The sequence below is a fragment of the Annulohypoxylon maeteangense genome, assembly GCF_022496945.1.
Source record: "Annulohypoxylon maeteangense strain CBS 123835 unplaced genomic scaffold GGS22scaffold_15, whole genome shotgun sequence".
Classification (NCBI taxonomy): Eukaryota; Fungi; Ascomycota; class Sordariomycetes; order Xylariales; family Hypoxylaceae; genus Annulohypoxylon; species Annulohypoxylon maeteangense.
The window spans coordinates 668,305-694,068 of NW_025953262.1; the positions used below are offsets into that span (position 1 = coordinate 668,305).

A 25,764-nucleotide genomic window follows, 5' to 3' on the forward strand; every position below is an offset into this window, starting at 1 on the left:
CAGTCCTAAATCCAGTCCCTAGATCAGTTCAAAGGTCAGTTGAACGGTCAGTTCAAAAGTCAGTAAATCAGTCAATAGATCCAGTCCCTGGATCTATTCAGCAGTCAGTAAATTAGTCAGGTCAGTACCGAAATCAGTCGAAAGGTCAGTTCCTAGATCAGTTCAAAAGTCAGTCGCTAGATCAGTTCAAAGTCAGTAAATCAGTCCTAAATCCAGTCCCTAGATCAGTTCAAAGGTCAGTTGAACGGTCAGTTCAAAAGTCAGTAAATCAGTCAATAGATCCAGTCCCTGGATCTGTTCAGCAGTCAGTAAATTAGTCAGTAAATCTGGATCAACGATTAGTCAGGTCAGTACCGAAATCAGTCCCCAAATCAGTTCATAGGTTAGTTGAATAGTCAGATCAGTCCCTAGATCAGTTCGAAGTAAGTAAATAGATCTATAGATTCGTCAGTAAATCAGTCCTAGATCCAGTCCTGAATCCAGTCCCTGGATCAGTTCAAAAGTCAGTTCAACGGTCAGTTCAACAGTCAGTCAAATAGTCAGTAGATCAGTCCCTAGATCGGTTCAGCAGTCAGTAAATCAGTCCCTGGATTAGTTTTTATATCAGTTCAATCGTTAGATCAGTCCCTAGATGAATGCGACGTCAGTAAATTGGTCCCTGGTCCAGTCCCCAGATGCAATCAATACTTATCTAATAAATCAGTCGCCAATTTGATTGAATATTCAATTGAATAATCAGTTCAACAGTCAGTTGGAAAGTCAGTTCGAAAGTCAGTTCGAAAGTCAGTTCGAAAGTCAGTTCGAAAGTCGGTTCAAAAGTCGGTTCAAAAGTCGGTTCAAAAGTCGGTTGAAAAGTAGGTTGAAAAAGTAGGTAGGTGGGTAGGTTCAAAAGTAGGTAGGTTCGTAGGTAGGTAAATCAGTTCAATCGAAAGATCAGTCGAATCGAAGCTTAGGTAATCAGCTGAAGGGGATGCACCCAATCAGAGACGCGGATGAATTTAAGGTTTTGCCAAGGCTTGGCAACGCGCTAGAGAAGATTTGAGCCAATCAGGTGCGCAAGATCTCTTATCAATTACTTATCAGTTTCTTATCAATTACTTATCAGTTTCTTATCAATTACCTTATCAATTTCCCATAATAATTTCCAAAGTTTCAGCGTAAAAATGTCCTTCGGACGGATAATAAATTATTTTAAAAATATTTTATAATATATTAATTAAATTAAAATTTTAATTTTTTTTTTTATATTACGTGGTTTATTATTAAAATAAAATATAAATTAATAAATAATTTAATTAATAAATGTTTTAAATTTACGATTAATTTTTTTAACGGTTAATAAATTAATTAATAAATTATTTATAATAAAAAATAATTTAATTAAAAAAAAAAAAATTATACGTTTATTAAAAGTTAAAATATTTTAATATTAAAATTAATAAAACTTTAAATTTAAATTAACCGTAATTAATAAAGCGTTTTTAAAAAGGTTAAAAGGGTGATTAAAGTGGGCCTGCCGAGCTGTAAAATTGTCAGAAGAAAGCGGTATAAAGAATGAAAAAAACGGAAGAAGAATACTTGTCTTTGAATGGTGGATTTCTAAACTCACCTGTAAGGATAATTTCAAGGACCGAATTCCCCATGTTCTTTTAAGGTTCCACCGCTCGTGCGGGGTTGACCTTACCAGAGCTTACCCCTTTCCGGTATGGTCCAGCGAGCCTTAAATTGCTTGGCAAGGGTACCTAGATCCTTCAAGGCTTCCCCGCGCTTTGCCGTCCTTTCATCATGATTCTCGCCTTTCATCGGGACGCGCTCAGCTGACCATACGTTAATGGTAATTATAAAATCAATCTAGATCAGCTGAGTAGGTAATAGTTTGTAAGGGGTACTTTGAAGCTTCAAGGTTATTCATACCTATGTAGGTCTTGAAGTTCGTCTATTGTAGTTGAGGTTGTGATATTTTCTATAGAACATAGAGGAGTGTTCTAGGAAACATGAGAATGAAATTGAAATAACTGTTTCTGGATCATACATTTGGCCTAGTGGCAAAGGTCAAGGTCAAACATGTTTGTTGAACAATAGCCAGACGATTCCGTATCATCAATCCGTTGCGACGGAGTACCGGGTGAAATCAATATAGATTTATTCCCGAGTCTCTCGGAATAATTGTTTGTTAAGTCTAGGGAGGTAATTTTGAAACATTTAACCCATGCTGTATTCTTAGACATGAAGCCACCCATGGATGTTTGTACTCGATCTTGTCTCCCTACTGATCAACAATTGTAGTTGTAAACTCATGTTTTAGAAAGATAATATTGTAAGGACCTTCACGTCCATTGAAACGATCATTGTATTGAATGCTGATGATAAGTAACCTGTACTCCGCCTGTACTACTAAACTATACACATTCATCCGTCATACTCGTCCTCAGTCGATAACATGCTTATACCTCGACAAGGTTCTCCTCCTGGGCGCCATCCGTGTCCTTGACACCCTTATCATTCTTCTCCTTGCCCTTGCCCTTTCGGTCTGCAGCGGATCGTTGGTAGTACTCTTGGATAATCTTGGCGGGGATACGGTTGAGTAGTTCCTTAGGGAAGATACGTAGGAGACTCCATGCGATGTCTAGCGAATCGAAGATACTTCGCTGTTCATATGCGCCTTGGGCGACGAATTGTCGCTCAAACTTCTCCAAAAATTCAAGGGACAATTTATCTTCAGCCGACAAAGCTTCCTCACCAACGACAGCCTTCATAGCCGCGGCATCACGACCAATGGCATATTTGGCATATAGCTGGTTGGAAACATCACCATGGTCCTTTCGGGTCATTCCCTCACCAATGGCAGACTTCATGAGACGAGAGAGAGACGGCAGCACGTTGATTGGTGGGTAGATACCACGGTTGTAGAGCTGACGATCAACGAAAATCTGACCCTCAGTAATGTAGCCCGTCAAATCAGGGATAGGATGCGTAATGTCATCGTTCGGCATCGTTAGGATAGGGATCTGAGTGATGGAACCGTTTCGTCCCTCAACACGACCAGCTCGTTCGTAAATGGTTGACAAATCAGTGTACATGTAACCGGGGAAACCACGTCGACCAGGCACTTCTTCTCGGGCGGCAGAAACTTCTCGAAGGGCATCGCAGTATGCGGACAAATCGGTAAGAATGACTAAGACGTGCTTCTCGAGTTGGTAGGCGTAGTACTCGGCGGTAGTAAGAGCAAGACGAGGGGTAATAATACGTTCGATCCTATATATTGTTAGCCGCATATTTTATGAAACAAAAGGGAAGGCCATCATACGTAGGGTCGTTTGCAAGATTAAGGAAGAGAGTAACACGTTCCAAACTGCCGTTCTCTTCGAAATCGCGAGTGAAGAATCGGGCAGTTTCCAAGTTGACACCCATCGCAGCGAACACGATAGAGAAATTCTCCTCGTGGTCATCATGCACACCCTTGTTCGTAGCGCCCTTTTGCTTGACCAAGCCAGCTTGTCGGCAAATCTGAGCAGCGATTTCGTTGTGAGGTAAACCGGCGGCGGAGAAGATTGGAATCTTTTGGCCTCGGGCAATCGAGTTCATGGTGTCGATAGTCGAGATACCGGTCGAGATCATCTCTTCGGGATAGACCTACTTGATAATTAGTCGGAATGTCGTTTATTCTTAATGTAGAGACACGTACTCTCGAGTAGGGGTTGATAGGGCTACCGTTGATGTCGAGGTAGTCCTCGGCCAGCACCTTTGGTCCTTTGTCGATAGCTCTACCAGATCCATCGAAGATACGCCCCAGCATATCTTCAGATACACCCAGCTTCAAGCTTTCTCCGGTGAACTCGACTTTCGTTTTCTTGACATCGATACCTGATGTGCCTTCGAAAACTTGAACGACCGCACGGTTGCCTATAGTAGGGAAATCCAGTTAGGAGCTGTAGAAGATGCTGCATTTAGCTTTTATATCGCTCACCTCGAGCCTCGAGGACTTGTCCAGACCTCTCAGTTCCATCGGGAAGTGTGAGGGTGACGATTTCGTTATAACGAGGGAATTTGACGTTGTCTAATATAACCAAAGGTCCATTGACACCGCCGACGGTGTTGTACCGAATCCTCGGCACGATGGAATAAGAGGAAGATTCTCGAGGGTCGGACATGATGTCCCAAAATACAAGCGAAAGCGGTCCAAAGGTATGGTCGAGGGTTTGAGTGTTGCTCCTCCTAATGAAGTAGCCCAATTATTTGCTATAGAGCAACGTTATCTAGCTCCAGCCACTGTTGACGTTGGATTGCAGAGGGAAGCTCCTAAAATCGGGTCCGTTGCAGAAGCTACAATAACCTGGAAGATGGCGCAGTAAAAGGTGGGGGTAATAATAGCCACATTTGGTAAGTCACATGATTACATAACAGAGCATGTGGTCTGTGCAAACTGGAGTACCTAGGTGGACTCGACAACATAGGTACATTTAGAAAGTTATCAGGTTTAACAACACATTAACTAAACAGCAAGCTATTTATACTCATAATACATTAGAAAACAATCTCTAATTTATTTTAATCATATTTCGACTGTTTGACATTCATGTAGACTTATAGGGACCTATTGAGTAAAGCGTCAATCGGAAGTTGCTACGTTGAGCTAAGGATGCTCTTGTCATATCAGCATATTCAGAGGAGTAAGGAGCTACCTATCATTCTGTTAGGTAACATCTCTCTCATATGAAAGTATAATAATTAAAACTGTTCATGAAAGAGTCTTCCAATTTAGTGTTTCCATTGCACTTTAACCATCATGCACTTATTATAGGTGCGATACTTGGGAAATACCCAACGAGCTAATTCAATGATCGCTTCCATCAAGAGTTTATGCCGCTATCATGACATGATAGCTCATTTGGCCCTCGCAGATTCAACTTAAATACTCGCAGAACAATAGCAATATGAGTACCTCATTGCCGGCACCCCCTAAACACAAACCGATTCAGTGTGGGGGTGAATGCTACTGTGCTATTTGTGGCGTTCCGTTTGGGGGCTATATTTACCAAAATAATAACCAAGTTAGAGGTCGACAACCGTGTCCGACTCTCAAGGGAGCCAAAATTGGCTATAATCCGAGAAATTTGGGTGGATGGGATAAAACTGCTTGGGTCAGAGGGATATACTTTGTAGGCTATCTTCCCGACGAAGACGAGTGAGTATTAACGGTCTTAAAAGTATATTTCGAGTAAGTAGCTAAAATTTCCAGAACAATTATGTCCGGAAAGGCAAGACTCGTGGCCGAAGGGGTGATCGAACTGTACCCCGATGATAAACGAAACGAAACCATACCTTCAGAGTACGATTATGAGTGCTACAGGCTCAGCGAGGATAAAATAACCGTACACCCGTTTCACTGGCCATGCCTCGAAATATTGGCACGAATTCTGAATCCAAAAGCTGTCGATCCGGTTCTCCATATAGACGCAAGCGAGCTTGACTCAAGTTTCTCCTCTTTGTCAAATAGTTATACCGGGTTGGAACTCCTCACCGGCGCAAATAAACGGCACGGAAAGCCTTAGAAAAGCTTAGAAAGTGAAGAGTATTTCGTCGCGAATCCGTCGCGTTCAGCTGAGCTAACGTTCCTGGTGGGATCCATTATGGCGGGCGTGTATTTCAAAAGACCAAGTTGGATTGTAGACTTCAGCTCCAAAGTAAGACATGACCCTTTTGGGAAGCTGCCATTTACCGCTATTTGCAAAATCCTCCATCAACTCCCCGCCGAATGCTTGCTTGATGTACTCAAGGCTTCTTGGACACTTCATTCCCTGGTTCACGGTAGACATTCGTTTTGGAAGAATGCTCTCGAAAAGAACATGCCCTGGTTTCCCGAAGTGCCAGAACTTATGCGCATAGGCGCGTTGCGGCGAGAAGAACACTACAAGGGAATATACCTCTGGGCGGAAAGGAACATTTGGCCACGAAAAGGTGTTCCAAAGATTCTGATGAATATCGCAAACCGCCGACGGATTTGGACCGTAAGCGAAGTAATCGCCGATATTTACTTGGGACGTTTTGGGCAAAGAATAATTTCTTGGGGTGACGAGGAAGAGGAGGAAGAAGAAGAGCTGTAATAACGGATTGTTGCATTATTCGTTCTAGAAAATAGAAATGCATTAATACAGCCATCACGTGATCTCAGTTATGACTTCATAACCCCGATTTGCAGCTATGAGCTAGAGCCAGTAATAGCCGAGCTCCTCTTACAACATTCGAGGGGCATTTCAAAGCCGAAGAAAGTAAGAGAACGGCAATTAAGAGCTTAAACCATCGAAATGAATAGAAGATGGCGTCGGTGCGCCCCATGATTCGATTGGCTCGCTGCCGGCCTGTTCCAGCAGCTTCCCGCATTCGACGATGCTTTGCGACAGCTTCCGACGTGAAAAACCCGGCCGCCGCACCTCGTCCCGATAACCGAGTGAGGATCGTAGAAGTCGGTCCAAGAGATGGACTACAAAACGAGAAGAAGTCGATCCCGTTAGCTACTAAGATCGAATTAGTCGAAAGACTGGCGAAGACTGGAGTATCTTTCATAGAAGCTGGGTCTTTCGTCTCTCCAAAATGGGTACCCCAAGTTAGTCTTCCCGGATTGTGAACCACGAATAATGCGCAAGAGTCAAAGCTAACCCGAAGATTCGCTCTAGATGGATAACTCCAGCGCAATCCTCGAACATATCCTCACCAACAAAATCGCCTCGCCCATCCCAATCACATACTCCTTCCTCGCGCCCAACGCAAAGGGCGTGGAAAACGCTTCTGCCCTCCTCAAACAACACCCAGGAACCTACCTCACACAAGCACAATCCCTCGAAGGCGTAAGCGCCAAACCCGCAGTCGAACTCGCCGTATTCGCCGCCGCAACCGAGAGCTTCTCGCAGAAGAACCTCAACACCGACATCGCGACCTCTCTCGAAAACTTCCGCAGCGTAATCCAAAGCGCCAAGGGGCTCGGCCTCCGCGCGCGCGCGTACATCAGCGTCGTGCTAGGGTGTCCGTTCGAAGGGTACGACGTCGACCCGCACAAGGTCGCGGAGATCGCGACGTCGCTGCTCGAGATGGGCGCTGACGAGATCTCGCTCGGCGACACCACGGGCATGGGAACCGCGCCCAGGGTCCAGGAGCTGCTGCGCTGCATGGCGGCGGCGGGGATCCGCAAGGAGGATATCGCGATGCATTTCCATGATACGTACGGCCAGGCGTTGGTTAACACGGCTATTTCGCTCGAGCACGGGATCAGGACTTTTGATAGTGCGGTTGGCGGGCTGGGCGGGTGTCCGTATAGTCCGGGGGCCACTGGGAATGTGGCGACGGAGAATATGGTTTATTTTGTCGAGAGTTTGGGCATGGAGACGGGTATTGATCTGGATGCTATGGCGGATATTGGGCAGTGGATCTCGGGGGAGCTGGGCAGGTTGAATGATTCAGCTGTTGGGAAGGCGGTGCTTGGGGCTCGTAAAATAGGGGTTGATGCGTCGTAGTGGTTGTATGGGGTAACGGAAATAAATATTATATGTAGGTAGGTACTAGGTATGTATTTGCCCATGCGAGGCGATGAGATATATCTTATGGGTTATCGTGGCCTCTCCTTTTTACTGAAAAAGTCACCTAGTTCGTATATCTCCTCATAAAATCGTATTCATAGATTGAGGCCATTCATACACTGCAGGTACGTATCTCGAAAGGGTTAGCCAGGCTTTCAACCCGAATATAAGAAGAATTTTTCGTAGGTCTCGCATTCAGAAGAACCGGGATTGAGGATTTTGCTCTTTTTTTCTCCTCCCTTGTTATTTCAGTTTTTTACGACGAGTGTCACATTCACCGCTTCACGACATGCTACTAGATATTAAATTAAAATTCATTAAGACACCATCCCCCAGAACAAGGATTTAACCCAAGGAATACTAGCAATTCGAGATTGCGCTTTTTGTCCTTTTCTACTTAAGCTAATAAGTGGAGCTAGTAAATATGTTATTCGGGTCTTTTCTGCTACCCACCTAGTTTTAGATACTCTTTCGCTTCTATCAAGGACTGCGCCGGGAGATACAATGTAGGTAGTCCAGAATCAGCTGTGCCTGAGACCCGGTATTCTTAGGTTTATATCCCTCACTTGGAGATATGACTTGCATCGTCAAGTGTTGCTCAAGACCAACAGAGTTGTCGGGCTCTGTCAAGGGTCCATACTCGTTCGTATGTATCTAGGTATCTTCAGTAGTACATAGAGAATTTGCCACTGCCAGTACAAGGCGTTGGTGACTGCCACATCTTAGAAGTGAGATTGGCGTTGAGTTAAGTTTACGTGAAGTTGTATTCTGCAAAGGTCCTGGCGAAGAAAAGGAGATACAGAGGAAGCTGAGCGTTTTGAATAATTCCCGTAGCGAGACGTGAGGTCGAGGATAAAGATCGCTGCTTCTGCCTCGAAGAATGTTAAGCCAGAAGTCTTGGGCATACAGAGGTTCGTGCGATGCCTGGGTTGCATAGCATGTAAGCATCACGAAAATGTATCTACGAGGTAAGTGGGGAGTAGCTGATAGACTTATATGAGATATGTACGCACTCATTCGCGATGACGACTTTTCTTCTACTCCACCTAGGTAGGTATGTAGGTATTGTACGTGACTTGAATTATGCTGCAGCTTGGCGTTCGTGAATTCACTGGGAGGATCCTTGTCTACCTTCGATTCCAGCTCTGAAATTGGTTAAGAAGAAAAGAGAATTCTGTTGAGGATAAGTTTATATATATCATGCGGGTGCCACGTGTACCTAGAGAAGATAATTTCAAAATAATTGTGCATTTCATTTCCTACCTCCTGAGTAGGTACTAGGTAGGTACCTAATATATGTAGGTGGATAGGTATGTCTTCTCCCTTATTCTAACTCAAATTATCAAAAGTCATAAGTAATATTGGCTACCACCAAGCGGGAAACCTATCTATGTATGCTACAATTTCCCTCCTTTGCTTGTAAATGGGGGCTATGAAAGATGATTCTTATGTTTGGTCACACCTAAAAACATCTATAACTCAACCCCTAGTAGCCATAGTAAGATATCCATACATAAGATTAATTGCCTGCTATATAGCAATGGCAAGATCTCGTCGTATAACTCTTCCAAGGACTGCGTATTAAATGGCAATAAATCAAACATCACCACAGTCATAACCTACCTAGGTACTTACACTATACGACTATACGTAGCAAGTAGTACCATCACCTCAACATACAATACACTCTTTTAATACCTATAGGTAAACAGCACTATGTACAACCCGCCCGCAAAGCAAGCTAACATCAACAAGCAGGCACACGTCATAAACCATACCTCACAACCACACCCTCTAATAAAATACAATCATGTACACCCCCTCCCTCTCCCCTTCTCAACCAGGTATTTAACTCACCACACCATCCCCCTCCCTCCCCTTAACAACCCATCCCTAACACCTCCGACGCGACGTATTCGCCTCCTAACCGAACCGAATCGCACCATTCCTATCCCAAGTCCCACTGACAGCTCTCTTATCCTGCTGAGCAGCACTCCCCGCGCCATCCGCCCCAGGCGACGGGCTGGCGAACTTGATGCCCGCGCCGGGGTTCCAAACACCCTGCATAGGGTTCGCCCTCGGCGGCTGCGGCTGCGGCGCCACTGTCTCCGCGGCCGGCGCCCACGATTGGATGCGTGCTTCGGGGGGGCTTTGGACTTGTTGTCTAGGCTGGACGGGGGGCGACATGAATGAGTTCTGAGGCTGTTGTTGTTGCTGTCGTTGGGTCTGGTAGCTCGTGCCGTCGTCTAGACCGTATGAGGAAGAGCTAGCTGACGGGACTGGCTGCTGCATGTGGCTTTGCTGGCTGCCTAAGCTCAGGTTGCCCAGCGGCGGCATGTTTAGCTCGTCCTCGAGCAAGCGCGCCTCGTGTCTCCTGTCCGCTACAAAGTTCCGGGCGCCGTCTCGAAAACCACCTACTATACGGCTGAGATCGTTGTAGAACTTGCGCCCGGCCTCCGCGTTGCTAACCAACTCCTTATATTTGTAATATGCGTTCTCCAGCTTTTGAAGAGCCTGTTCCCTTTCTCTGTTACCCTTGTCGCCCACCATCTTCTTCTGGCTCTCGAATTCACGGTTTACTCTTATCAGTTCCGTGACAAGCTTCTCCTGTTCGGTGCCCTCTGCTTGCACGAGCTCGATATCGGGTTCGTAGCGCGAGTCTAGGCGTTTCTCGAAGAACTCTTCGAAGTGCGCAGGAACGATAGCGGTTGCTACTGCCTGGGAGCGCTCTAGACGTGCCGCTTCGGCTAGAATGTCGGACTTGATGTCGTCGCTGCGGGCTTTCTCACGAAGAACCTCGGCCTTTCGACGACGACGACCCTCAAGACGAGTTATATTATTATAAGCTGTGCGTAAACGGCCAATCGAAGGTTTGAGCGTTTCTGGAATTTCGGTGCGACGGGATGAGGGCACATAGTCCAATATGCCACGATCTGGACCATTGAGAACGGCCAAAGTGGGTTCAATGCCATGAAACTTGTCACGTACGACCGCGTCGCTGCTTTCGCTATTCGCAAACCACCCTTCTGCATCTTTCACCTGGTTCCAGAGTTTCAAACCTTGGTCAGGCTCAAAACGGCTTTCGGGTCGGGCCCATCGATCTGTGCCGTACTTCCTACGCAATTGAATATCTTCATCCTCTTCTGTTTGTAGTAGATTTTTTCCTTCCTCAAATACGGCTAAATCGGAAGCTCGCAGTTTATCAATATCCGCAAAGCTTCTCTGTAACCGATTTAAGGCATCCGCTTGACGAATTTCCTCGGCGTGTTGAACGAGTGTTCCTGGTAGACCAAGTGGCTTTTCAAAGGCCTGGAGTGAGCCGGGGAGGTTGAGTGATGATAAAATCTCATGAATCCTCTCGTTCAATGTTTCGAGTTTTTCGATAATGTTTTGGTTGACAAGACGATCCCTTCGTTCTTCGTAGATAGAGACGGCAATATGAACGGAATATGGAACAAGCTTCGTGAAGAGAGGGGGGCCGAACTCCCCCTTCTCACTCAGATAATCCAATGGTGCTGACACTTGTGGTGGTATTCGTGCGATTGCCATAGTGGCTCGATCTAAGATCTTGAGTTCTGGCTTTGGTGGTACTGGATCTATAGCAATAATTAGTCTTGAGATTATTCCATCGCAATGTTGTAAAGGGAGGCGTACTTAGATATATCACGTCGTTGTCTCTTTCCGCCCGCTTCAGATCTTCCTCTACTCTTCTCTTGAGTCCATTTAAGTCTTCCACTACTGCCTTGTGTAGGTAACCACCACGACTCTCCCTAAGTCCTTCCGTCACACACGCAACAGCATCGCGCAGTCTTGCTACCTCCTCACCGTACCTTCGCTTTTCGAGGCAATCACAGGCAGCGCGATATTGAGCAGCGGCAGCAAAGTGGTGGTGTTTCGCACTCATATGGTGAATCCAACTACTACTTATGGCCTCCGACCTCATTGCTGCTTCACCCGCTTCATTGTATAGATCTGACACCTTGGCGGATAGCTTCGCGATCGATGCGTCTTTGTAGCCGTCCATAACGGCCTTCTGCCAAAAACACTCCTGAGCTTGAGCTAACTGCAGCTTTATCAACGAGTCTAATGTATGTTCGTCCATATCTTCCGGGGGAGTGGTTCGCAGTTCAGGTATAACATCATTCTTCAAGTGTGTCAAAATACCTGCCGATTGGCTGAAATAGCTCGCAGCGATTTTGAGTCCATCCGTGCTAGATCGATTGCCAGCTATGGCTAGCTGAGAGTATAACGCGGCGATATTGTAGAGGATATTGGAAAGTTCGAATTTTAGATTATTATGTACTATAGGTCGTTCGGTATTGTAACCCAAGGCAGGATACCACGTGAAGTCTGCGCCGATCTGATAGAGGGCTTTTGGTAAGTAAAGAGTTATGAAGGATGGTATGATCATATATTATACTAAGCAAACCAAGTCAAAGGAAACATACATCTATAGGAAACTTTCCACCGATCCAGACCAGCTGTCCAGCGTAGGCTTGCAATCTTGCGACGCCGCTAGGATGTGGCTCGCGCACGTTTACAGCGTCGCGCCTCAAAGCATCGATCACCTCAAGGTCTTGCCGAAACATATCCGGATGCTGGTCATATTTGGTAGATATGTACTGCCGGATAGCTGCCGACAGCGACAGCTGGGTTCCCTTGCGGAACGGAACGGCGAGAACGTTGGTTTGCATGGCGGACAAATGTATTGTAAAAGCAAGGATTAGGTAGAAACAACAACAAAAACGGCCACGTAAAAGAAAGTTGAGGTACGGATACGATTCCAAACCTTGTAGTAGGTAAATGACTTCATCCCGCCTGTCACAAGGAACTGGTCTTGTTTTGGGCTGTTGTTTCCTTAATTCGGTGGGGTGCGGGGCAGCTATTTCTGCTGTCGCGTGTACGTAATGGGTACTTGCTCCAATGCCTGTTATTGGCTGCGTGCCTGAGCTCTTTTTCTGTGACAGAACCTTGGAAACCTCTTGTCAATTCTGGTTCGTAACTCATTAACTTCAACGTTGTTAAGTTTCAACAATTGTTGATGGTAAGATTCTCCTGTGAACAGTTTAAAAATCTCTATATTTTTCTTTACGAGACGTTTGAATATGTATTCGGAAAATATATTAATACTAACCAACTACATGATAGGTTTACTAAGACCGAGAAATTGATCAACTATAGATCAAGTAGGTAGGTAGGTAGTAAAGTCTTCCATAAGTACATTCGTTCCGCGACAATAAAATTCATCACTCTTGCTTTCTTAATAAAATCACTACCCAGACTCATATAATCTTTTGGTCATGTTTTTTTTTTGGCCTATCTAAATATGTACAGCCGTAAGCGGCACATTCGCATACTTCGTCTCGAGCACTTCGATTCCGAGTCGGCGACGTCCTCCAGTACGGCGCATAATAACCACCACCATAAACCCCCAAGAAAAAGATCCACCAAAATTGCCAACCTGAAGTTCTTTTTTGCAATGAACACACTACATCATGTTCCCCGCTAGACATCTAATGCTCGTAACTCCCCTACCCGGTCAACAAATCTATGATACAAAAAGGGGCCCGGTGAATCGAATGTAGCTCACAAAAAGCGGGCTGGATATCCTCAGACGGCATACTGAGATGAAATAAAATGCCATTTGTAAATGCTGTGCACGACCATCACGATCGCCACTGACGCCAAGTTCGAAATGCTTCGTTAAGTAGAGTATGAAGTATGTCGTAGGTATATGGTTTCTCTGGCGAAACTAATCAAGGGGGTAGAAGGTGATGATAAAGGAAAAAAGGATCGACTGCGTTGAGAGTATTATGCATTATCGGGATCTTTCGACGGGTCGGTGCGGTAACCAGCGCTAATAAAATGTACAATCTGGACGCGGACGAGGCTGACAAAGACGGGCAGTTTGTCCAACGCCACGTCGGCCCGAGTAGTGCAAGAAGGTTATTCAACGTTCTATGATCAATAGTAGTGCAAGAATGCAAAACAATCAATCCGCTCCCATGAACGCAACCATTATGCAAAACGTTGAAATCATCATGTTAAGCTAACTTGGTTGATGCTCGGGAATTCGAAAGGGCCAGGAAGATAAATGTCGACTTGATGACGCCTGTGTAGGAGTGTTCGCGTTGTATCCATAACTAACTCCGGCACGGGTTTCCAAACCAGTCCTCTCCATCCAACATGAGTAGATGCATAAAACATCTCCCATTTCCTATTCCGTCGTCTAATATCGTTATATCATATCAAAAACGATGGCGCTGTCTCCTTACGGGATCCAAACAAGCTCTATTATACCGTCGAGCTGAGTCATTTGCTCGCCGTTTCGGTCAACCCATCTCCAGTCGTTGGCCTTTCGCACATAAGTATGACTGACCGTGTTATCTTCATTCACGCGCGCTTCCTGGAGGTCCCAGCTAATCTTGCGACCGGTCTTCAAAAGGCTAGGTCGCTGCGGGTCGAAAACGTAGTCCAAGTTCCACCCCTTATCCTGGGGCGCGGCAGCGAATGTCCGTTCCATCTGAGCAAGGTTGAAGTTGGTGCCCAGGGGGTACTGAGCAACACTAAATCCAGTCGAGATGATGTAGTTGTCACTTGTCTGGAATCGCTGAAGAGTGCAGTCTTCGCCACAAATGTGAGCGATCTTTGTGTATTCCCAGGGCAGGGCCGAGTGCCACCCGCCACCCTTGAAGTGGTGGAGAGAGATGGGCTTAACACCGGATTCGTAGAAACCAGACGGGTCTCCATATAGATCAAGCTGGTAAAGACCTCGAAGGATAGATAGACGCACATCGGTATTTTCGTAAATGCACTTGCGAAGAAGAATATCACCCTGAGGACCCCAACCCGAGTTTGATTCGTGAATCTTCTCGTCAGTCTTACAAGTCTCGTAATCCTTCGTAATCTGAGCTGCTAGTGGCACCGATAGGAAGACACCGGCACCACCAAATGCCTGTGATCCGTGACGATCAACGTTGTTGACGTCCTCAGATAGAGTGCCAATGTAAAGCATCTCATCGGGATCGTAGGACTCAAATTTCTTGGTTAGTGCGTGAACACTGGGGAAGAAGGTGTCATCGTCGCACGACACGAGCCACTTCTTGTTCACTCGTTCCGGGTGGTTATATAACGTCGGAATGAGAGTAAGGTAGCGAACGGCCATTTCCATAGACGAATCCGAATGGTAAACATCGACGTCAATTCCGGCGTGGTGCAGAATTGTTCTAGCGTGTAGAATCTGATCCTCGGTCGCGTCCAACAGTAACAGTACCAACTTGCCACCATTGGAATTTCCCTTGCCATCAGTCAACCAGTACGTCCATTCATTAACTGGGCTGGTCTTATCCGAGCTAAATCGCTTGAATGTGGTTGACACGCCGAACATAAAGTCGGTTAGATTACCGGTGGCGGGATACGGCGACTCGGAAACCGGAACTTGGAGAGGCTCGATACATTGTTCGCTTCCGTAGGTACTCGGATGTTGCAAATCAACCGTGGTGAAAGAATTGGGGAGGAATGGCTGGGTGAGCTTGGTGATCGACTTTCGAGCAATAGGCTGGCGGTTGATCTTGACATATCGCTTCAAATACTGGAAGGTGTCTCCGAGTTCATACTTGGCCTTCAACTCACCCATATGAGTAGAATTGACACTGCAGTCCATCACGTGGTTCGACACCGGGGCGATGTCCTTGTCGCTCGCTTGAGGAGCATCGCCCAGAGGTTGTTGCGGCACACTAGCCTTATTGTTGTGAGTAGAAGCGGCCTTCACTATTCTCGACCCAACATCCTCTATACGGTCGGACTTCCATGATATAGCTAGCAGCAATAACAGCGCGACGGCGAATAGGACGCATCTCGAGAAGGGGTTCCGCATACTAAAGAACCTCTGATGCGATGAGGCCATTTTTGCACCCATCGTCATTCCCTCAGTGACGTATATGTCAGGAGGGAACCTGGGAATTGTTAATTATAACCAGCGAGGGGTTGTTGTCGGTTTATCCAAAAAATTGTACGCCGACCGTCAAACTACTTGATGACGGTTATCAACGAATTCCGTGTCTGTTGTCTTGGCATGCGGCGCGACGGCTGACAATCTATGTCAGTGAAACTGCTCCTATTCGGAACGGATTGCTGACTATTCTAACAACCTCGACGTAATATGGTAACGAATGACGCCTCACACAAAAAAGGGAGGGAAAAGTTGTGACGAAGGTTGAAAGAAGGCGAAAGGCTCCGCACCCTTTGACGTGTAGGGCGCTTATCGAAGTGATAGAGCAAAGAAGGTGAAGGGTTTGAAGTTATTTTCCAGTGATGAAGGAAGAAAGACAAAACAAAGCGATGGGACGAGGAAGGAGGAATTCGACAGTAAAAAGGAAAAAAAGGAGAGATCAATCAAGGGAAGGGATGGATGGTACAATAGTACTATGTACTAGCCGTACATAAAAAAGTGAGAGAGCGAACGCTTGGAAGAGAAACAACCCAGACAACCCAGACAACCTTGGAAAGCTCGACAGGGGTGTCACTTCCGTACTACAAGCGGAAGCTAGTAGAGGGAATACCGCAGCGCATGTAGCAGGTACGCGAGTGCTAAATGGCCACAATGTAACGGGCGCGGGCGATTAGGGGTTTGATAAATTGGGGGTGCAGGGATTAGTATTAGATCCGTGGTCGGACAGGGGGTACCTTCGATACCTAGCACCAGTAGATGTCGTAGTATGCGTAGTATGCGGTACTTTCTCTTCGTGGTATAACCCTGGAGGGGGGGCAAACCGGAAACTGCAATGACAAGGAGAGATCAAGGAGAGAAGGAACTTGAAAGGCCAGGAAAAGAGAATAAGGAAGAGAAGCGGGACGAACTAAGAACCAATCAGGAATTGAACTTCCAAGAAGAGTAAAGAACCAATTGAAACTATGCGATCTAATGCGTTCCAACGGCTTTGATTGTTTTTTTTTAAGTCGCTAGGTACATAATAGCGCTGTAAGTTACAAAGTCGCTAAATTCGTCTCTCCCTATTACTCCCTACACTATATTCAGCGTTCAGAGTCCAGACTAAACTACAATGCATAGTAGTTTTATTACATACGCCGTTGACGACTTTACTAGGTTTGATACAGGTTTAGTTGGCGGCGGTATTCCTTCATTGGGTCGTTGTATAAATGAGAGTTAGTGGTGACATTGCGATCAATTGGTTTGATACGCGTAAATTACATAGGACATAAGAAACAAGCAGACAAGCCATGATCATGATTAACAGTGGCAGGCCTTTAACTTGCAACAGCTGCAACAGGGAAAGAGGGCAACAGGTACTTGGTCGGATGCTTTTTTGTACAGGCTGTATGTAGATCTTCGCAACCCACGAGTCAAATCGACGAAACGGCATGGGTTGCCAAATGATAAGTAATGCCAATGCAGATATGCAGTCAGTCTGTAGGAAACGCCGTATTAGTCGCTGATCAATGTTGACTATTTACTGTAAATACGTAAATACGGGAAGTTCTACATATCAGCATAGTAACGAGATTTAATGATCCAACGACCAAATAGTGGCTTAGGACATCTTGATTCTGGCATTATGCGCGCGTTGAAGGATGTACCTTGGACCTAGCCGTGCTAGGCGTGCTTGAATTCCACATTAGTCTATCGTACGCGGGTGTATACATATCGATCTCAGTGCACTGGCTTCATTGGCCGCACTGGCTGCATTGACGGATAATACCGTAACCTTACTGTCTATTTTCACTATGTACATCCTCACTTACATAAGGTGGTGGTAAAAAACTGGCCAAGTGGAGGGTGGGTTACTCAGGCTGATTTAAGAGAAATGCCGTCATCGTCATCTTTCCTTGGTAGGATTGTATTCGTTCTCCGATAATATGTACGAATTATGAGCGTGGCTGGCGGTACTTGTGGCGATCATTACGCCATGGGTTGCCTGTACGATTGTACTAAATTCCAACACGAAGGGAACAGTTATGAACTAGTAGTGTCTGAATTTAGAAGCGTCAGCATAACTGGCTGATAAAATATACGCATAGTACGTCAGTCAGGTCAGTCAGGTCAGTATGGCAAGTTGCTATGGTCACCGTATCTGCGTGTATCCATGTTATGTTATGTACTACAGTCTACAGTCTACAGTCTACAGATGCTACTGGCAGACTGGTGTGTGAATAAAACGCTGTTTATTTTCTATATGTAGATGCGTTTGGACTTTGTATCCCGACCCTCGCTACCACATGTTTGCTCTCTTTAAGATGCGGGAAGCTTGTCTAGAACTATTTGGAAAGAAGGTTACGCGTACCTTATTTCGCCCGAGTTTTTAATAGAACATTGGATGAGTTACTTGAGTTGAAGGTCTAGATACGAGCTTCGAAAAGCTTACTTTCATTACATATAAACTCTCTTTTCTAGATTCAATTCCAGACCTCGCGCACTATATTCCTTATCGTGCTGAACTTGCAGTGAAGCACTCTACTACTTAAATTCGATCTCGAACTAACTTGGTCGGGTATCCCTAGCAGCCTAGATGGGCTTTCCGTACTGAAGATCATTACGTCGTTTGTCTCTACAGCTTCCAACCCACCCGCCCCCCTTAACCATCGTTAGAGGAAAGCATTCGTAAGCTGTGGGGCCTTCGTTTCGAATGTCTCGCGCGGCGTCCTCTAGCTCGGCCAGACTTCTTTGATTACATCAATTCACTTGACCACCCTTCCTTTTCACTTGCTCTATTCTATTACCGATCATATTTATGTCTTAGGTCAGAGACGTGGCTTACGTATCAAGATGGACTCCCGGTGCCATCGATGAAGAGTTTGTCAACATTTTCAATCGCGAATATCACGATGACTAGGACACAGGTTGCGCCTCAGATGGGGAAGCGTTCCAAGGTTACTTTCTCGATTGAGACGGTCCTATCTCCGATGCTGCGGGATCCTACAAGGTAACCCGCTTTTAGACCCGATTTTAGAAAATTAAGAAATGAAAGATGAAATTCCAACTTTTTTCTTATTCGCCATCATGGTGGCACTGCCGCAGATCAGGGGGTCAATTCCGTCAACGAGTCCACTATCTCAGCGCCCACGAATTCCAAGATTACTAGGTACTAGGTACTAGGTACGCATGCCAACGGTAGGTACAACTTGGAACGATGACGATAGATCATAGGACGGCCAGGACGGGCTGACGAATGAACCATTCGATATTTCCCTTTTAGAGCGTGTTATCGTGAATATATCGACCACTGCTTTGTAAAAACTTCTAGACCTTCTAGAAGAGCCGCGACTTCATTACTCAATATCGACGAAGCTTATTTCCCTTTCGTCCCTACAACATCAAGAACAACAAGTTCGCTTGTTGGTGTAGAGCAGTAGCATGTGCCGCTTTTCCAGAGCTCTCAGGGCTACCAGACCGCCAGGGCACTATGTCCCGGTAATGATTAAAAGGCCTTGGCATCGGCAGCTCATCGAATTTCTATGGAGGAATCTTCCACGCCTAAACCCGTCGCAATGTGCCTAATAGATGGCTCAATTGCCGATGGATGACCATGATTGGTTAGTATTGACAAACCTCACAATTCTGTACGCATCCAGCCGCCGTGATATGTGCCTTGTGTGCTCTCCCAAACATCGTTGCAGTGCTTTTTTACGACCAACGGAGGGGATTTAAAGCACGAATAGGCAACGTGCCAGTTCGTCAAGATAAGCATAAGCATGTGGAGGATTCGGCTAAGAAGTTACTATTGGAATTATTATTAGACCAGCCTCGATCTTACATATTAGTTGAACCTGGAATCGTCCCAAATCCCAAAGAGGGCGCCATCCAGCGTTTGCTAATTAAGCTTCTGACGGAGGACAAGTGTAATGTTGGTCCTAGCGCACAGATTGTTACCATATGTTTGGTACTCTTCCGAATTTGCGATTGGTGTCAGCTTACACTACCACTCGATCGCTCGGCATCGAAGGTAGGACGACTTGGACCATTTTAATGACCACTTCAAAGGTTGCAGGTAGCCTTAGACTTGACCTGCCCTTTTTACGTTTAATAGGTACCTACCTAGTACCTACCGGTAATTGTGATACCTGGCCTTCTAGTCGCGTCGACGGGTTGGAGATCCCCACGATATCACCGAATATGTACCTAGGTATGTGGTGCAGTAGCAGACGCTACTCTCGGTCTTGTCACCGAGAACTTGTCATGTAAAAATCGGTTGGCTTATCTCAACGAAAAGTAACGGTGCATGTGGTGCATATTATCGGGCAGACCCAATGCATTTACTCGTCCGGAGTCATCTATCAGCCAGAGACGGAGCCTCAGGCACCGCTTCGCAGCTGTAGTGTCTCTAAAGTCATGTAAGATCGCCAATTCCGCCCCAGGTGCATCTCAGGGGGAACGCTACTATTGGATTTGACAGCTTGTCAACCGCCGACCGGGCTAACCGTTAGCAAGCAATGGGCTCTTTAGCATGTGTTTTGCGCACACATGGTAGGCGGCTGAACACCTAAAAGATCTACAACACCCCCGTACACCCCCATAAGCAATGGCGCCGCGGCTGTACAGCCGTCCTCTGACTGGCTGACGTTACTACCAAGAGCCTGAATATGAAACACGGAGGGGGTTTACTAACTAGGACCGACTCGGTGGGTTGAGGACGGGTCGATCTCTGATCCAACATCAGCAATAAAGAAATAGCTCTGTAGATCGGTCAGGCTCTTAACACCCTAATAAGAAGGCCAGCACAAGATTGATTGATAAAGTGTCCTCTCCGCCGTTGATCATAACGACAAGTTGCAGGAACAATTCGGTCCCTGTGCGGTTCAATCCACATTCCCCCACGACGGCGACGGAAGCGTTAACTCCATCCTCACTTCCAAGGCAAGCGGTCACGATTTGCGACCACGAGGTTCTCCATCCACGCTTGTAGGCTCGGTAGCCTTTCTTCCAAACCCCTATTACTGTTGGTTGATATCTCTATAGCCAAGATCTATCATGCCACTTACGCTGCGAGACACCTAGTTGGTAGCACGCAGATCCTATAACTTTCATATGTTAGGTATGTACTTGTACTTGAGATTTGATGCCTTAATAACCTGTCCAACTTGTGACTCCATAAGACAAGACCATCGGGGATATGGGTATCGCTTATTCATTCAATATGCTACACCTTTTACCCCAGATATTTCGTAGTGTAACAGGACAATAAACTAGGTACCTGCTGAGTAGGCTAGACATGTTCCACGCGTTCGGGAATAGAACACATGTACTTGAAACTGGTTGAGCTGTTTATTCTCCGCCATCCCGACGACGGTTCTTAGGAAACTGCTCTGACGTAGCGCAAGAGATTCGTTACAACTAGCAAATATCGTCTCGTTGACCCCTGCCCATTTCGCTACCAGCATGACTTCCCCAGGTCCAAGATGAGTTGCCAAGCGACTACTGTCCCTCAAGTTGAACGTCCTAAGCATACTCTCACCGCAACTTCGAAACATAAATCACGGTTTGCAGTGTAGCTGAGTTTGGAATAATGTCATTTATGTTACTATAAATACTAATTACTCGTCCACGTTTTGTTTGTTTCGCGACAGTGTTTCGTAAGTCACGCAGATGGTAGGGCTAGTGTTAGAAGGAAAGAGTGGAGGCGGCTTTAACCTGGCGGCGATCCACCTAGGAGGCTCTACTCTGATGATAAAGGAGCCGACCCCTGAGTTTATGTTAGAGACCGGCGTTAATGGTCTTATAATCACGCTATACATTATAATCTAGTATGAATGAAGAGTTTCTGTTCTCATTACTAGCTGCATAGGAGACGAGCTGCTCAAAACTGGACATCCAAGATATGCAAGGTTCATCAGGATAGAACGATCAGCTTGAAGTTAAGGTGTGAATGAACTAATACCTATACTTAGTTGGATTAAGAAGAAACACTATACTTGAGCTCGATAATAGAGTGGGTTGAAAAGTCAACCACCTAGTTGCCCGGTCAATTCATCTACATAGCACTCACGAGATGTATCTACAATCTCATTGCTAGCAGTTAGAGACCTCCCAGCATATTAGTGATTAGAAGCAAACTATCTACGATTCACTAGAAAACGACACATGTTACTCTAATTGCTTCCTCGCTTCTTCTCTCTCTGAGAATGAAGTACTCCTATGTAGCAGCCATATATACTTGAATGGAAGCGTCGCTAAAAGGGACAAACTTTCTCGGTTTCCATAACCGAGAAAAAAGCGGCACATACCCATTCGTCATATCGACTCGGTTATCGACGCGAGCAGTATCGAGTCTAGTTGTTTGATGTGTCTTGCAATGGAAACTTCAATACACAGTAGGTAAGCCTTTTAAATAGAAGTATGTAGGTATTCGGCTATACTCGTACACCCGGTACGAAGCTTGATGACACGATATTTATTCGTTTATTTCTAATGTTTGTCACTGTTAAAACTTCTCGAAGTACTATTTACATCAAGTACATCCTATCTATCATCCGATGAGGATATCGAGGGCCAGAAGCATGCAGTCTATGTAGTAGCTAATGTTGCTGTTGCATAGCAGCCGCGGTGTTTCAGAAGTTTGACGGTACCTGACTAAGTTATAGGAATAGCAGCTGTGTTGCTACGTTGTTACCCCAGTCGGGTTGTAGCTAGAGCCTCTTAGAGGGACTGTAGCATTTATCGGCCGAACGTGAGGTTAACTGCCGGTAATTGTGGAACATGGTCGAGACCAAGGCCGCGTATATCGAAGATGGGATGCAAATCCTCGGCATTGGTAAATTGCGAGTTTGGTCGTCCATGAGGCCGCTCGGGTGCCATGTGGTAATCCACGGAGATATCAAAGTCAACTCCCAGCTTCCGTCGCATAGGAGTAACTTTACTCCCGTCCGGCTGTACAAATGGATGTGTAAATGGGTTGAAATAAGTATCAATGATAGGGATATATCAACTTGGGTATCCTCTTAATCGACATTTCTTCGGTAATGTATATTACACTTTTCTTATCTGGTCAATCCATAAAAAAGAAGGTATGCTGAGTTATCTCGTCAATCTCACCAATTGGCGTGGACGTAACATGGGTGACAAATTGCTGAGGCAGGTTGATGTGGCACTTTGGGCGAGCGGCCTCTCAACTTATTATAGGTCGTTGATAGGCACTTCTTCTGTCGATTCACGATGCCAAGAAACGGTATCCCTAGATTCCGAGAGGCTGTGAGGATGAAGAAAATATGGGGTAATTTTCCGGATGCAGGCGGTCTAGAGGCCGCCTTCCTCGCCGGGGCTGTGCGGAGGACCGGCGAATCAGAGACGCTGTTGATTTCTATTTCCGGATACACCTTCCCGGCGTACATGCGATCCGATTTTAAGCGCCCGGCGTTAGTATAGGGCTTGGGGGCTGTCAGCTCCATTTTGTTTCGAAACAGCCGCCGACATGTTTGTCCTATCGTTGCTGGCCAGCGATTTCATTAATATACCCAACCCATATGATAATAATAGTCTCGCCAGTTGCGTTTCTCCAATCACCGCACTTACCAATCGTTATATTCCGATTTTCTATATAGTAGAGCACGGGTAAAGACTATCCGGTGGGATTTTCTTGCATTTTACTGAGCCTATCTACATCACAAATAGACCTCTGTTGGCTCGAGGACAGGAACCGTGAGTTGTCAAAGTGGACAAGCCGCAATCATGTGGTACGAAATATTTTAGGTAGAAATGCGATTCCAAGGTCGCTGCGTGACCTGACTCTCATGTGTCTAACAAACATGAATATATTGATAACCGAACTAGGTATCTATATATAACGTACCTACCTAGCTGTCGTTTGGTAAGGGATAACCTTCAGAAGTTCAGGCTCAGTTCACCTTTCTATATAAAGATAATGAGCATATATCCCAAATCCAAGCAATAGAAACGTGAAGTCATCAACAAGCATACCCACTCACACACATACACACGCTTTCAAGTCACATTCTACTCTACCCCTTTCCTACACAATGAAGACCACTTCATTCTTCTCCCCCCTATCCACCATCCTCCTCCTCGGAGCGATCTATCCAACTTATGCCGCGGTCCTCCCTCGCGACGATGCCTCCACGATCACCAACTTCGGCAGGATAGGAATCTGCATGTCCTACCTCGGGGCCGGTCCCTTAGACAAGGAGCTCGCTCCGTGCAAGACCTGGTGTCCCACGCAAAACGCGAACCAAGATCCTAACGCCGTCGGAGTATGTAGCCATCATCCTCTACATTCCCTACCTATGTTATCCCTTTACATGAGATCATCAGGCTAACAAGACTCTGAACTACAGTGCCAAGGCCCCAACATACCACAAGACCAACTCGACCCAAGCACAATCGAAAAAGACGACGACGGGAACCTCTGGACATCCGGCACCTGCGTGTGCGACCTACCGCTCGCCGGCGCGATCATCGACGTCGTCATCCAGGGTCTATCCAAGCTCGACAACGTCATCTGCGCCGTGATGCTCTCAGCGGTCGTCACCCTCGTCGAAGAAGGCATCGACAAGGTTCCCGGCGGCTCATCCGTCCAAGCAGTCCAGAAAGCCGTCGAAGGCGCCAAGACGTTTATCGAGAACGGGCTTGATGCCGTTTCGTTCTTTGGAGACTGGATTGGCAAGAGCTGTGGCGTTTCGGATTTTAATTTCAATCTGGACGATATCTTCGATGGGTTAAGTGGAGAACCGGACTCCCTGGGTGAGAGTAAGGGGTGCTTTAAGGCAAACAAGATGTGCACGAAGCCCTAGATATTTTGGGTTAAGTTTGGCGATATGGATAGATTTATGGGATTTCTGGGTAGAGCATTGGTGGGGCATGGTTCGGAATTGGTTGCATCTAGGGATAGGAGCATTTGAGGCAAGGCATCTTTGGCATAGGGACGGAGTTTAGCGATACTGGGTGTGTTCAGTCGTTGCATGTTTGAATATTTAGATTAAATAGGAGGATACCTACCTAGGTATTGAAACTACCATGGGCCTTCATATGGGCCATCTCAATCGTTATGTTGATGACTTTAGGGGTTATGTTCAACTTAGAATAGACATAGTCAGCAATTCATTCGCTAACTGCACATCAAAGAGAGTAAATAAAGAAACTGAAGTCAATTTCTAGGAGAATTGAATATATTATGCCCAAGGCCCTAAATTAAGTAAGGAGCGTATAGAGATACTAGGGCAGATATTAAAGGGGCTATGTAGGGGTATGTATCATGTATCAAGGTACCCAAGAATTGGCCAGTAGAGATAACCGAATTTTTGACATCATCCACTTCCGCATCAAGACAGATAACTATAGGTAGACCCTCTTAACAGTCACGAGCTGGCAGCTCGGGTTCTGCGGCTCCTTGTTGCCCATCACGTACTGAAGGGCGGTGTATCCATAGCTCTGCCAGTAGGTCACACAGATAGCCCAGCGGTCCGTCAAATACTCGACGTTGTTCTCGAACGGCTTCGGCGGGGAGACTGCATCATTGACGTTCGCGCCCACGGCCAGGAGTCCCTCGTCCGTGAAGGACACTGGCTGCGCGTTGTCGGCAGAGGGCCAGATCAAGGGGAACGCGAGGTTCGACGCCGCGTTGTAGAAGAACTGCATCGCCGTGTTCGAGGTGAATTCAGGCACACCGCCGGTAAATGTCCAGGTGATTAAGCCGGAGGGCAGGAAGCCCGGAGACGTGGTCTCTTGCGCTGTACCGTTGAAGTAGAAGGTCTGGAATTGGGGTGTCGTGATTGAGGAGTCGAGGCACAAGGACTCGACCGCTGCTCCCGAGTGGCAGGCGGATAGCTTCTGTCCGTTGAGAGTGCTGTTCGAGCTCGAGATGACGAGGTTGAATGGCGCGGATTGGTTCGGGTAGTTGCCTTGGGCTGAGGCGAGGCCGAAGGCCGTTGCGAGGATGGGGAGAAGGCGCGTCATGTTTGCGGTGAGCGGGTGGGCGATAAGTTGATGTTGGTGGTTGGTAAGAGGCTTCGATGTCCTGTTTTCTTTGTTGGTGAACTAGAGGTAATTATTGTGATACCACAGGGGACATCTTAGCTTTATATCTATTTTCATTTTCTCGTCATTTGGTCATTGACCAGGCTCCGTTTTCCACATCTTCCCATTACTACCCCTTCGGACATTACCTAGCTACAATACAGTTATTAGAATACGAGATTCAAATGCATCATGTAACATCTGGAGATCGAG

General features: G+C 46.2%; 8 protein-coding genes across 8 annotated transcripts; 4 read left to right on the top strand and 4 right to left on the bottom strand.

Moving 5' to 3' along the window:
* Positions 1-2,227: 2,227 nt before the first annotated feature.
* Positions 2,228-4,308, bottom strand: GGS22DRAFT_169795 (P-loop containing nucleoside triphosphate hydrolase protein). Its single transcript, XM_047962376.1, has 4 exons — positions 3,968-4,308; positions 3,686-3,903; positions 3,308-3,633; positions 2,228-3,255 (listed from the first exon to the last, which is right to left on the bottom strand). Exons 1-4 carry the CDS (start codon positions 4,149-4,151, stop codon positions 2,445-2,447), a joined length of 1,539 nt encoding a protein of 512 aa, XP_047816418.1. The 5' UTR covers positions 4,152-4,308; the 3' UTR covers positions 2,228-2,444.
* Positions 4,309-4,827: 519 nt separating this feature from the next.
* GGS22DRAFT_169798 (uncharacterized protein) lies at positions 4,828-6,157 on the top strand. The gene is made up of 2 exons (XM_047962377.1): positions 4,828-5,185; positions 5,240-6,157. Exons 1-2 carry the CDS (start codon positions 4,935-4,937, stop codon positions 5,550-5,552), a joined length of 564 nt encoding a protein of 187 aa, XP_047816419.1. The 5' UTR covers positions 4,828-4,934; the 3' UTR covers positions 5,553-6,157.
* GGS22DRAFT_191177 (uncharacterized protein) lies at positions 5,631-6,104 on the top strand (the record flags this gene model as incomplete). Its single annotated transcript, XM_047965081.1, has 1 exon — positions 5,631-6,104. One exon carries the CDS (start codon positions 5,631-5,633, stop codon positions 6,102-6,104), a length of 474 nt encoding a protein of 157 aa, XP_047816420.1.
* Positions 6,158-6,225: 68 nt separating the features above from the next.
* GGS22DRAFT_169799 (hydroxymethylglutaryl-CoA lyase) lies at positions 6,226-7,657 on the top strand. The gene is made up of 2 exons (XM_047962378.1): positions 6,226-6,604; positions 6,675-7,657. Exons 1-2 carry the CDS (start codon positions 6,317-6,319, stop codon positions 7,506-7,508), a joined length of 1,122 nt encoding a protein of 373 aa, XP_047816421.1. The 5' UTR covers positions 6,226-6,316; the 3' UTR covers positions 7,509-7,657.
* A 1,837-nt stretch (positions 7,658-9,494) lies between these two features.
* On the bottom strand, positions 9,495-12,265 carry GGS22DRAFT_191179 (BRO1-domain-containing protein; the record flags this gene model as incomplete). The annotated part of the gene is made up of 3 exons (XM_047965082.1): positions 9,495-11,167; positions 11,226-11,931; positions 12,020-12,265. The coding sequence occupies 3 exons, from the start codon at positions 12,263-12,265 to the stop codon at positions 9,495-9,497; spliced, it is 2,625 nt and encodes an 874-aa protein (XP_047816422.1).
* A 1,577-nt stretch (positions 12,266-13,842) lies between these two features.
* GGS22DRAFT_181109 (glycosyltransferase family 31 protein) lies at positions 13,843-15,447 on the bottom strand (the record flags this gene model as incomplete). Its single annotated transcript, XM_047963837.1, has 1 exon — positions 13,843-15,447. The coding sequence occupies one exon, from the start codon at positions 15,445-15,447 to the stop codon at positions 13,843-13,845; it is 1,605 nt and encodes a 534-aa protein (XP_047816423.1).
* Positions 15,448-23,302: 7,855 nt separating this feature from the next.
* Positions 23,303-24,600, top strand: GGS22DRAFT_46646 (uncharacterized protein). Its single transcript, XM_047967151.1, has 2 exons — positions 23,303-23,789; positions 23,874-24,600. Exons 1-2 carry the CDS (start codon positions 23,559-23,561, stop codon positions 24,327-24,329), a joined length of 687 nt encoding a protein of 228 aa, XP_047816424.1. The 5' UTR covers positions 23,303-23,558; the 3' UTR covers positions 24,330-24,600.
* Positions 24,601-25,702, bottom strand: GGS22DRAFT_46647 (uncharacterized protein). Its single transcript, XM_047967152.1, has one exon. It carries the CDS (start codon positions 25,489-25,491, stop codon positions 24,871-24,873), a length of 621 nt encoding a protein of 206 aa, XP_047816425.1. The 5' UTR covers positions 25,492-25,702; the 3' UTR covers positions 24,601-24,870.
* Between the last annotated feature and the right edge of the window lie 62 nt (positions 25,703-25,764).